Raw genomic sequence first — 13,171 nt, forward strand, 5'->3', positions numbered from 1 at the left:
TTGCTGCAATTGTTGCATTTAAAAACAATGTTTTATCTTGCTTATGTATTTCCCTACCTACAATACCTAATAAGAAGGCTTCTGGTTTTTTTTAAAAAAATAAATAAATGTATATTTCAACATTTTTAAAATTTCATTATACATCATTTCCCAGAAAGCCTTCACCTCCTTACACACCCACCACATATGATAAAAGGTACCATCTTTTTCTTTACTTTTCCAACACTGGTTATTTGTTCTATACATTTTTGCTAGTTTAACTGGCATTAAATACCATCTATACATCATTTTCATTACATTTTCTTTGAGCAAACTGCATGCAGTAAAATTTATTTCATCTTTTCACAATCTTTCCCAATCTTCTAACTGTATGTTATGCCCAATATCTTTGGCCCAATGTATCATTACAGATTTAGCTTCTTCATCTTTCGTATGCCATTCCAAAAGTAACATACATTTTTGACAACATTTTTACTTTATAACTTAATAAATCCAATTCAAACCTAGATCTTATATATTCACATACATTTTTCTTGTGGTCTTCATTAAACACTTCATTTATTTGATGATAATGCAGTCAATCATTTATCAATGTTTTTATATCCTCATAAGATATTAATTTCCACTGGTTATCCATCTCTATCACCAAATCTCCATAGGTGGCCCAATTTCTACCCCATATTTAACGTTTTAATAGTTGTTGCCTCTAACGGCAACAGCCACCAGGGTGTTTTACATTCTATTAAGTCTTATATCTATTCCACACCTCATATATTGATTTCAGAATTATGTGGTTCAGAAAATCTTCATGGACTTTTACCTTTTCATACCATAAATATGCATGCCATGCAAATCTATTATCAAAACCTTCCAGATCTAATAAATCTATATTTTTTAACAATATTCAATCCCTTAAGCAACAAAGGCAAGAAGCTTCATAATACTATTTCAAATCTGGTAGAGAGAAACCTCCTCTCTTTTGGTATCTGTAATTAATTTAAATGTTATTCTTGGTTTCTTTCCTTGCCTGATAAATACTGTAATTATTTTTTGCCACTCTTTAAAATCATGAACACCATTTATAATCTCCTGTGTCTTCCAACAAGGAAATAAATCAAAGGGTTAACAGAGCTGTTCAGGCAGGGACAAAAGTGGTCGTAATATAGGATCTAGGGAGCTTCTGAACTGAAAAAAAAAAATGCTGTTGCATAAGGCATTCAAAGTGTGTGTAAAGGTTCCATTCTGCCAGCCAAATCTACCTTCCCACCTCAGCCTACATCTTTCCCCAGCAGCTCCAACTGCAAGCTAAGCGCTCCCTGAATACATTAAATGCTCTTCTCATGAATGGACCCAGGCTTCCTCCAGAGTTTTATACTATCTAGATTTATAAAATAATAATAAGAAGAAGAAGTTCATCAAGTACATCCATCTGTTCAAGACTGAGATTCTATGCACACTCTGAAATCAACAGTCAGCACTGAGCACAGGTCAACCAGGTTACAGACAGAAAGTTTGTAAACTGGGAACTAGATTGTGCCATCAGAATCACAATGATAAAAACATATTTTGGCAATATTTTTGAGCCATCATAACTGAGTTTCCAAAGAGATCTCCCCTGCCTCTGCAGGGTTTTCATCCTCTTTGAAAACATTCTGGAATATAGCTTTCATGCTCTGCCTACACCTGCCTCTTTTCTGTCTTCCAACCAGGAAATAAATCAAAGGGTTAACACTGCTGTTGAGAGAGCTGAGTATGAAGGCATATCGTGGGTGAAAAGGAGGTACCGAATGAAGAACAAAAAGAGTGATGAAAATGGCATTGAGTGGGAAAGAAAAAATGATGAAGAAGAAGAGAGCAAGCAGGACCATAATTAGAAGTTTCCCCCTCCTCCTCCGGTGTGATTTAAAGCAGACCCTGACAAAAAGGATCAGAGTGGCGACAGTCATGAGTGGGAGGCAAAGGAAGCCATTCACAATAAGCTGAATGCCCAGTGTGCTAGAAATATCGAAATCAGACAGAAGGAGAGTGAAGTGAATTGCAGGGGAAATAGAAGAAAGTCCCCATATTGAGGCACAAACAGCGGTGGACATATTTGGCTGTCGGTGGCATCGATGCCAAAGTGGGAAAAGGACAGCCACACACCTATCAATGCTTATGGCTGTCAGCAGAAATTGACCGTTGGTGTGCATAAATTGAAAAATCACGTAAAACATGTACTTTTCAAGGGAAGTGAAATATTTTACCACTATGAAACACATTCTATTAATAAACACAACTGTGAGTAAACCGAAGTCAGCTATGGAGAGGTTCAGGATATAAGTGGTGAAAGGAGTCCTCTTAATGCAGAAACCAAGCAGCCAGATGACAGTCCCATTCCCCAAAAGCCCAAAAATGCAAATTAAAAGGTAGCTGATATTCAATATATACTGTCTTAATATCAATCCTGAATGATTATCAGTGTACGTATTGTTAGAGAGAACAGTTGCATTGTCCGTTCCGTAATATTCCTCTCCAGCATTCATTGGGGACAGTGATGGGAGGGTGTAATTGATCATCGTGATCAGTCTTTGCTTTTCTACTTCGTCCACTATTTTCCTGCTGGAAGAATTTAGAGAATGGTAGAATTAGTCTTTATTAACGGAAATAAGCAAAGAGAAAGCTAAAGCTTTGGAGATTAGTCTTTCATACTTTGTAGCTATTTTGGAGTGGGTGGTTAAGGTGAAATGCCTTGCTCTTTAATTGCCAGGTAAAGGGGCCAGTGGGGCTTGCAGCTACCTGAATATATTTGGGGTTTCAGAGAGTCTCTATGATAGGGTTCCCATATTCCCCAAAGTAAAAGTGCTTCCCAGGGCAAGGAACCTAGCTCTGTGGTGCAACATCTGCCTCCTGTGCAGAAGGATTCCATCCCTGACACCAACAATGAGTGTATATCCTTGTCTGAAACCCGTGAGAAGGGCTGTCAGCCAGAGTCACACAACCATAGAATCTTAGAGTTGGAAGGGACCCAAGCGTTATCTAATCCAACCTCCTGCAATGCAACAATGTAAAGCAATACTGGGCAAATTGAAAAGAGCCCATGTGGCATTGTGATTCCAATTTTGGAGTAAGATCTGGGAGACCAGCCATCAAATTCCCACACAGACACAAAACTCACTGGATAACCTCAGACCAGAGTTCCTCAGCCTGACCTATCTCACAGGTTTGTTGTGAGGATAAAAAGAGGAGCAAGACGAACCATGTATACCACCTTGAACGCCTCGGAGAAAAGGTGGGTATAAATAAATAAATGGACTAAATTTTAGGAGGCAGCTTCCTATACTTTTCTGTTCCTAAAACCTCATACACAATCTTTCACAGCTGTGTTATCTTTGAATCTTTTAACCCCAGGGGTTGAAGCTGTGCTTCTCAATCATCATCATCATCATCGATGCTTAATTCTGCCACACCAATTACTCGTCTTTCTGCTCTTGCAAGTGAAGAATTTCTAATGAGCTTTTCGCTTACCTGTGACTAATGTTGGATCAGATATTGTGATAGAGAGAGAGAGAACCAGAAGTAAATAATCCTGTGCTGGAAGATTTGCAGACACCAATGCAACTCCCAAGTCTTGAGGAAATATTCAATGCATTTAAGAGCTCATGACAAGATGTGCTGCAATCTGCCTGTTTGCCTTCATTTTTGCTTAATCAGTTTCCCAGTGTCATGTGGCAAGAGAAAAAACAATTATCATTGGGTTGACAATATAGTCTTTAGAGGATTGTGATCATGCACACTAACAGTTCCATTTGTAAAATATACAAACGTGCTTTGAAAGGCTCCATTACAATTCAAAAGCCTCCAAGTAAGTTATAAGCACTGAGAAGCACTTTGCTCCCCACGCAGGAGATTTCCAATACAGCCAGGGAAAGAAAGCCCAGCTAATTGGCTGGAAAGAGCAGGATAATGGTACAGTAGGGATACAGAACCTTTCTCCAGCAAGAGGAACTCATTTTTTTTTAAAGTAATGTTTATTGCTTTTCCAACAATTACAAAGAAGAAATAAAAGAAAAAAGGGAAAAAAAAGAAGAGAAATAAAGAACAATACAATACAATACAATACAATACAAAGACAATTTAAAATACATCAAAGACATCCAATAATTTCAATATTTTATCTTTCATTCACTTATTTTCACGCCTCCCTTTTTCTATTCCACTTCCATTAATTATTTCACCAATTCCTTTCCATCTTCCTCTGTTTTCTATCCTGTAATCATCTTAATACATTCTAACCTTAATTTCCCCTTTAATACTCTATTAATCTATTTACACTTAATTCCTTATAACATTTCTACTAAAGCCATGTTACTTTATTCCAACATTTTTCTAACATTCATAGTTTTACAATATTTCTATAAATAGTCTTTAAACTTTTTCCAATCTTCTTCCACCGACTCTTCTCCCTGGTCCCGGATTCTACCAGTCCTTTCCGCCCATTCCATATAGTCCATCAACCTTCTTCATATTTAAAGAAGAACTTTACATTGTCCTCTGCTGATCTTATTTTTATTTTCCTTCTTTTAAAACTGAAAGATAGTCCTTGGGGGAATTTCCACCTGAAGATGATTTTATTCCTTCTCAGCAGGGCAACAATATCTCCATAGTTAGGCCGAGGATCCAAAAGATATTTCAAGGCATCTTTAGAGGTTTTAGAGGTTTCCACTTTTGACTGTTGTACTTCCAGGTTCTTCTGGTAATGCCAACCCAAAATTCTATCTCTCTCTTCTTTAGCATGAAGAGTGATCAAACAGTCTCTTTGAGCCAAGTCCAAAGGTTCAGCAAATCCCTGTATGGGAAAATCTATCAAGCTTTCCCCCTCCAATTCAAGCAGGGCTCCAATCCTCAAATTCATCTGTTTTTCTTTAAGTTCACTCATAGCAAGCGACATTCTTTGTTCATCAAAATGCCACTGCAGGGCTGGGACTCTCTTTCTCTCCAATTGTACTACTTCGAATTCATCTGCAACAACTTCCTCCTTGACTTCCTCCGCAGTTTGCCGTGTCAGAGTAGATTCCTGTATCAATTTCTGAATAATTTCTGTATTAGTGTTAACCTTTTGTCCCAGACTGTTTATACTTTCTGTATTTAAGACAATTTTAATAGTTGTAGCATCAACTTTCGCATTTATCACATCTGTTTTTCTGTTTAGCTGTACCAATGAGTCATTTATCTTATTTAATACATCCACTAAGACTTCTTCTGTCGACATTCCTCTTGGTTTTGATTGTACTAATGGAGAGGCAAAAACAAGAACATTTGCCATAACACTTAAAGGATTCAAGGTCAGTCCCAGAGTCTCACAATTTTTTATCTTGCTGCAAGCCCAGCTCTTGCAAAACAACCAGTTTCAAAGACTTCCACTAGAGGGAATCATATTCTTTTTGTATTAGTCAATATTGTCTTCTTTTAAACAAAGTTCAAACAATCCAAAGTTAGTTTCAGTTTTCAGTTACTTTTACTCCTTTTTCAGTTACTTTTACTCCTTTTTAAAAGCAGCCAGAAACAGTAGAAACAATGTAGAAACAATATCTCTCTCTTATTTAAGTAACTGTCAAAGAACGTTCTAAGCACTGTCAATACACATTCCAAAAGACATCAGTCCTGCTAGCAGCCCGTTTCCAGGATCGGAGCGATGGTATTTTAACTCTCCTCACTCTCTCCTGCAGACATACTCAGTTCACAGCTTCCCCCCCTCTTCTCCTGCCTCCAAGGGGGATTTAATATTCTTTACCAGTGGAAATTTATTCTTTTTCAAAGGGCTTTCCAAGACTTCAGCTTGCAGCCTCGTTGCTTCAGTCTATTTACAAAAGGGGGAGGCGGACTTCCTGTGTTAGACCTCCCCGTTTCGATGCCAAATTATGTTAAATTTTAGAAATCCAATTTTCCTGATTCAGCTCTACTCACGGATAATTACTTTGAAGTCAAATTGTCCACAAGAAAAAGTCAGTGCTCTCCGGCAACAGCTGTGCAGCTTCGCTCAGTGGAAGAAGCAGACAATTTGAAGCACCGCGCCACTCACCCCACGTCGCTCTGGATCCCCGAAACCAGGTTTCCCCATGAGTAAGGGAGGCGCAAAAGATGCCCACCAAATCCCACGATCACAGGCTTCTCCCGCCTGTGATTTTTAACGGGTCTCCGCCTTCGCCGTGGCGGCCAGACCCAGATTTCCACAAGGCAAATTCCTCCTGATCAGAGGAATTCCGCCATTACCGGAGGCACCACCCCGGAAGTCCCAAGAGGAACTCATTTTTTATGGGAAACCTTGAGAAGGGAATACCTATAGCCAATCTACTCCCACTCTTGATCAGAGAGTCCTCTTTCTATCAAAGTAGGAAGCTTGGAATCTCTAAAGCCTCTTTGTTCCCAGAAGCAAGCTACACAAATTCTATGCAAGGCAGGAGAGAGTGCAGGAAGGTAAGGAAGGCACTTCTCATGGCAGAATTGGGGTGAATGGGAAGGATGAAGGCAGAGGTGCAACAAGGGTTTGTGAGTACATTTGCTCCTCTGCTTCAGGCAGCAAAATGTCTTGCACCAGCACTAACACATCACATCCTTTCTTCTTGCTTTACCCCCCTCTTTGGTGTGTTCACATATTTCTTTTCCTTCATGCTCCTCCTCAAAGGCAATCTTTATGGTGAAGCTTCTGGACTCCTTTGTCTTCATGTCTTCTTCAGTCTGTGTTGGTATCCAGCCCAGCCATGTTGTTGTTGTTGTTGTTGTTGTTTAGTCGTTTAGTCGTGTCTGACTCTTCATGACCCGATGGACCAGAGCACGCAAGCCCAACCATACACACATCAATTCTCAAGCCATGCGTACGTTCAAAACTCTGAATATATAAATATAGAAAACTGCCTTGTACAAGGCAAGACCGTTTTTCTACCTAGCTCACATTGCTGACACTGACCAGCAGGGATATAGGCAGGAATCATTACTGTCCCTACCTGGAGCTGCCACTGAGTGAATCCAGGACTTTCTGCATGCTAAGCCAAAGCTCTGCAGATGAGCAAGAACCCTCAAAAAACCTGCAAGCATAAAGTGCACATGTCTCTTGAGACTTTGATAAGTGTTTTCGTTTCTTCTTCTTTTTGGGGGGAATATATATATATATATATATATATATATATATATATATTAGGTTCATTTCCTGAACACACAGGAGATTGCTCAAGTACCTAGGCCGAGAAAAAAGAAACATGCCCATGACTTATTGGAACACCAATTAGCGGATACGAACATTTTAACAGGATATGAATTAGCCCTACCGAGCAGAGACTGAATCTGGAATCTTTTGCATGCAAACCACTCAGCCTCAGATTTTGGATACAAAACTCTATGTATAACTCTATATCATACACTGAATTGTGATTTCTATGCAAGGATGTGAGAGGTTATTCTTTTGTTCCATTGCTTTGCCAATGAAAACATGCTGTTTACTGTTGATTTGGGCCAAACATCCGAAGGGTCTTTGAAGGGACATTGAACATCCTAGTGTTAGACCTTAAGCTACTAAGGCTATCAGGCACTGAGATCTCCAGAACTCATTCTTTCCTAGCCTGCCACTTGGGATCCCTATAATTATGTTCATGTCAGTGTGCAAAATGCTTGCTAATTATCCCACTGATCAGTGGCTCTCCTGCTACGCTTGCATGTTAAGTATGTCCACATACCTGTGAGAATCTGTGGCTCAGATATGATGAGCGGCAGGAAGCAGGAGTAAGAGTGTTCTGTGCTGGGGAAAGTTGGCAATCGAAGGTGTCAGGGAACTGCCATCAGTGCCGTACGGAGAGAGCAAGCTCCAGAGGGATTCCAGAGAGCGTCCTGGGATTGGGAGAGGCAGCCCATCTTCTGGGGAAGAGAATCAGCGTAGCACCAGTGGAGAAGGGGGGCAGATGGGGGAATCAGCGAGGTGGTCCCATAACTCCTTGCCGGGGACCAGCGGGGAGAGTAAGGGTCCTCCGCTGCCTACGCCCTCCTTGTGCAGAAGGATTCCGTGCAGGGAGAGTAGGAGAAGACTAGGCGTCAAAAAGCTTCTTTGTTGGAAGAAGTTTAAGAAACACCCACTGATGGATTCTGCCAGCGATTGAGACAGCCACGGGTGACTGGCTGTCCGGACAGAAAAGGTTCACTCAGGCAACCTAGCCAGGTATCGGCACCGGCTTACGCACGAGCAACCCCTCGAACTATTACAGAAGGATTTGCAGGAATCAATGCAATCCCCAAGTCGCAAGGAAAACGTTTAGGTCTGACCAAGCTGAATTCAAAATGTCCTGTAAATTATCCTCTTCTCCTTGTCTGTGCTTAATCAGTTTGCCAACACCTTGTGACAAGAAGAAACCGTTTCTTTACTGGCTATCAAGATAACTGTCAGCAAAATTAGGAGGAGGTTGTTGCCGCCTTAAATCTCACTGTTTCAGAAAGTACTCTTGATAAAAGGTGGTTTCCTAGTCATTGGGAAGCGGAAAGCAGTTAACAGCTAAGTGACTTGATAGAGTGATATTCATTTATTGATTAATAGCATAGTATGCTTCTATCTTTCCATGCTCAACTTGGTTAACATAATACAGTGGTACCTTGGGTTAAGTACTTAATTCGTTCCGGAGGTCCGTTCTTAACCTGAAACTGTTCTTAACCTGAAGCACCACTTTCGCTAATGGGGCCTCCTGCTGCTACCGTGCCGCCTGAGCACAATTTCTGTTTTCATCCTGAAGCAACGTTCTTAACCTGAGGTACTATTTCTGGGTTAGTGGAATCTGTAACCTGAAGCATATGTAACCTGAAGCGTATGTAACCCGAGGTACCACTGTAATCTATGTACAAAAAAGTCACCATTTCCCCTTTGAAAACTGCCTCTTCTTTCATAGGTATCACTTCTTGTTTCCATCTTTGGGCTAGTAATATTCCTGCTGCAGTTGTTGCATATAAAAACAATGTTTTATCTTGCTTGTGTATTTCTCTACCTACAATACCAAATAAGAAGGCTTCTGGGTGTGTTTTTAAATAAATGCATATTTCAACATTTTTTAAAGTTCATTATATATCATTTCCCAGAAAGCCTTCGCCTCCTTACACACCCACCACATATGATAAAAGGTACCATCTCTTTCCTTATATTTCCAACATCGGTTATTTGTTCTATACATTTTTGCTAGTTTCACTGGCTTTAAATACCATCTATACATCATTTTCATTACATTTTCTTTGAGCAAACTGCATGCAGTAAAATTTATTCCATCTTTTCACAATCTTTCACAATCTTCTAACTGTATGTTATGCCCAATATCTTTGGCCCAATGTATCATTACAGATTTAGCTTCTTCATCTTTCGTATGCCATTCCAAAAGTAACTTATACATTTTTGACAACATATTTACTTTATTAGTTAATAAATCCAATTCAAACCTAGATCTTATATATTCACTTCTTCTTTTTTGGTCTTCTTTAAACACTCCATTTATTTGACGATAATGCAGCCGATCATTTACCAAGGTTTTTATATCCTCATAAGGTTTTAGTTTCCACTGGTTAGCCATCTCCATCACCAAATCTCCATAGGTGGCCCAATTTCCCCCCCATATTTAACTTTTTTTAATAGTTGTTGCCTCTAACGGCAACAGCCACCATGGTGTTTTACATTCTATTAAGTCTTATATCTATTCCACACCTCATATATTGATTTTAGAATTATGTGGTTCAGAAAACCTTCATGGACTTTTACCTTTTAATACCATAAATATGTGTGCCACCCAAATATATTATCAAATCCTTCCAGAGCTAATAAATCTTTATTTTTTAACAATATCCAATCCCTTAAGCAACAAAGAGCTTCATAATACTAATTCAAATCTGGTAGAGAGAAACCTCCTCTCTTTTTGGTTTCTGTAAGTAATTTAAATTTTATTCTTAGTGTCTTTCCTTGCCAGATAAATACTATAATTACTTTTTGCCACTCTTTAAAATCACGAACACCATTTATAATCTCCTGTGTCTTCCAACAGGGAAATACATGAAAGGGTTAATATAGCTGTTCAGGCAGGGACAAAAGTAGTGGTAATATAGGATATAGGGAGCTTCTGAACTGAAAACAAAAATGCTGTTGCATAAGGCATTCAAAGTGTGTGCAAAAGTTCCATTCTAACAGCCAAATCTACTTTCCCACCCCAGCCTACATCTTTCCCCAGCAGCTCCAACTGCAAGCTCAGAGCTCCCTGAATACATTAATGCTCTTCTCATGAATGGACCCAGGCTTCCTCCATAGTTGTACACTATCTAGATTTATAAAATAATAAGGATAATAAGAAGTTCATCAAGTCCATCCATCTGTTCAAGACTGAGATTCTATGCACACTCAGAAATCAATAGCCAGCACTGAGTACAGGTCAACCAGGTTACAGACAGAAAGTTTGTAAATTGGGAACTAGCTTGTGCCATCAGAATCACAATGATAAAAACATATTTTGGCAATATCTTTGAGCCATCATAACTGAGTTTCCAAAGAGATCTCCCCTGCCTCTGCAGGGTTTTCATCCTCTTTGAAAACATTCTGGAATGTGGCTTTCATGCTCTGCCTACGCCTGCCTCTTTTCTGTCTTCCAACCAGGAAATAAATCAAAGGGTTAACACTGCTGTTCACACAGGCAAGTATGGAGGCATAGTGTAAGAAAGAAGAAGGCACTGAATCAAGAAAGAGAGTGATGGCAAAGACATTGAGTGGAAAAGAGAAAATGATGAAGAAGAAGAGAGAAAGCAGGACCATAATTAGAAGTTTTCCCCTCCTCCTCTGGTGTGATTTAAAGCAGACCCTGACGAAAAGGATCAGAGTGGAGACAGTCATGAGTGGGAGGCAAAGGAAGCCACTCATAATAAGCTGAATGCCCAGTATGTTATAAACATTGAAATCAGCCAGAAGGAGAGTGAAGTTAATTGGAGGGAAAATAGAAGAAAGTCCCCATATTGAGGCACAAACTGCGGTGGACATATTTGGTGGTCGGTGGCATCGATGCCAAAGTGGGAAAAGGACAGCCACACACCTATCAATGCTGATGGCTGTCAGTAGAAATTGACCCGTGGTGTACATAAATAGGGAAATCAAGAAAAGCATCTCATCTACAAGGTAAGTGTATTTTCCCACTATGAAACACATTCTATTAATAAATACAAGTGTGAGTAAACCAAAGTCAGCTGTGGAGAGGTTCAGGATGTAAGTGGTGAAAGAAGTCCTCTTAGTGCAGAAACCAAGCAGCCAGATGACAATCCCATTCCCCAAAAGCCCCAAATTGCAGATTAAAACGTAGCTGATATTCAATATATACTGTCTTAACGTCAATTTTGAATAAATAACAATGTAGCTATTGTTAGAGAGAACAGTTCCATTCTTTGTTCCGTAATATTCATCTCCAGCATTCATTGGGGACAGTGATGCGAAGGTGTAATTGACCATCGTGATCAGTCTTTGCTTTTCTACTTTGTCCGGTGTTTTCCTGCTGGAAGAATTTAGAGAATGGTAGAATTAGTCTTTATTAACGGAAATAAGCAATGAGAAATCTAAAGCTTTGGAGATTAGTCTTTCATACTTCGTAGCTATTTTGGAGTGGGTGGTTAAGGTGAAATGACTTGCTCTTTAATTGCCAGGTAAAGGGGCCAGTGGAGCTTGCAGCTACCTGAATATATTTGGGGTTTCAGAGAGTCTCTGTGATAGTGTTCCCATATTCCCCAAAGTAAAAAATGCTTCCCAGGGCAAGGAACATAGTTCTGTGGTGCAACATCTGCCTCCTATGCAGAAGGGTTCCATCCCTGGCACCAACCATTAGGGCAGACCCTTGTCTGAAACCCTTGAGAAGGGCTGTCAGCCAGAGTCACACAACCATAGAATCTTAGAGTTGGAAGGGACCCAAGGGTTATCTAGTCCAACCCCCTGCAATGCAACAATGTAAAGCAATACTGGGCAAATTGGAAAGAGCCAATGTGGCATTGTGATTCCAATTTTGAAGTAAGATCTGGGAGACCAGCTTTCAAATTCCCACACAGACATAAAACTCACTGGGTAACCTCAAACCAGAGTTCCTCAGCCTGACCTACCTCACAGGTTTGTTGTGAGGATAAAAAGAGGAGCAAGACGAACTATGTACACCACCTTGAACTCCTTGGAGTAAAGGTGGGTGTAAATAAATAAATGGACTGAATATTAGAAGGCAGCTTCCTATACTTTTCTGTTCCTAAAACCACATACAGAATCTTTCACAGCTGCGTTATCTTTTAATCTCTTAACCCCTGGGTTTGAAGCTGTGCATGTTAATAATAATAATAATTTCTTAGTTCTTGCACAGTAATTACTCCTCTTTCTGCTCTTGAAAATGAAGAATTTCTAACTTTTTGCTTACCTGTGACTAACGTTGGATCAGATATTGTGATAGAGAGAGAGAACCAGAAGTATGGTAAATAATCCTGTGCTTGAAAATTTTCAGACACCAATGCAACTCCCAAGTCTAGAGGAAAAATTCAATGCATTTAAGTGCTCATGACAAGATGTGCTGGAATGTGCCTGCTTGCCTTCATTTATGCTTAATCAGTTTGCCAGTGTCATGTGACAAAAGAAAAATGATTATCATTGGGTTGTCAATATAGTCTTTAGGGGATTGTGATCATGCACACTAACAGCCCCATTTGTAAAATATACAAAAGTGCTTTGAAAGGCTCCATTACACTTCTAAAACCTGCAAGTAAGTTTTAAGCACTGGGAAGCACTTTGCTCCCCATGCAGCAGATTTCCAAAACACTGGGGGAAAGAGAGCCCAGCTAATGGTCTGGAAAGAGCAGGATGATGGTAAGGTAGGGATACAGAACATTTTTCCAGCAAGAGGACCTCATTTTTTTCTGGGAAACCTCCTAGAAGGGGATACATACAGCCAATCTACTCCAACTTGTAAGCAGAGAGTTCTGTTTGGATAAAAATAGGAAGCTTGGAATCTCTCAAGCCTCTTTCCTCCCAGATGCAAGCTACAAAAATTCTATGCATGGCAGGAGAGAGTGCAGGAAAGTAAGGAAGGCCCTTCTCATGGCAGAATTGGCGTGAATGGGAAGGATGAAGGCAGGAAGAGGTGCAGCAAGACTTTAAGAGTGACACTTGGTCTTCTGT

General features: G+C 39.9%; 1 protein-coding gene across 1 annotated transcript; it reads right to left on the bottom strand.

Moving 5' to 3' along the window:
* Positions 1 to 1,586: 1,586 nt before the first annotated feature.
* On the bottom strand, positions 1,587 to 2,678 carry LOC310681084 (mas-related G-protein coupled receptor member H-like; the record flags this gene model as incomplete). The annotated part of the gene is made up of 1 exon (XM_083448472.1): positions 1,587 to 2,678. The coding sequence occupies exon 1, from the start codon at positions 2,553 to 2,555 to the stop codon at positions 1,587 to 1,589; it is 969 nt and encodes a 322-aa protein (XP_083304598.1). The 5' UTR covers positions 2,556 to 2,678.
* Between the last annotated feature and the right edge of the window lie 10,493 nt (positions 2,679 to 13,171).

The sequence above is a fragment of the Podarcis tiliguerta genome (genome assembly GCF_965153285.1).
Source record: "Podarcis tiliguerta genome assembly, chromosome: 7".
In the NCBI taxonomy this organism is placed as follows: Eukaryota; Metazoa; Chordata; class Lepidosauria; order Squamata; family Lacertidae; genus Podarcis; species Podarcis tiliguerta.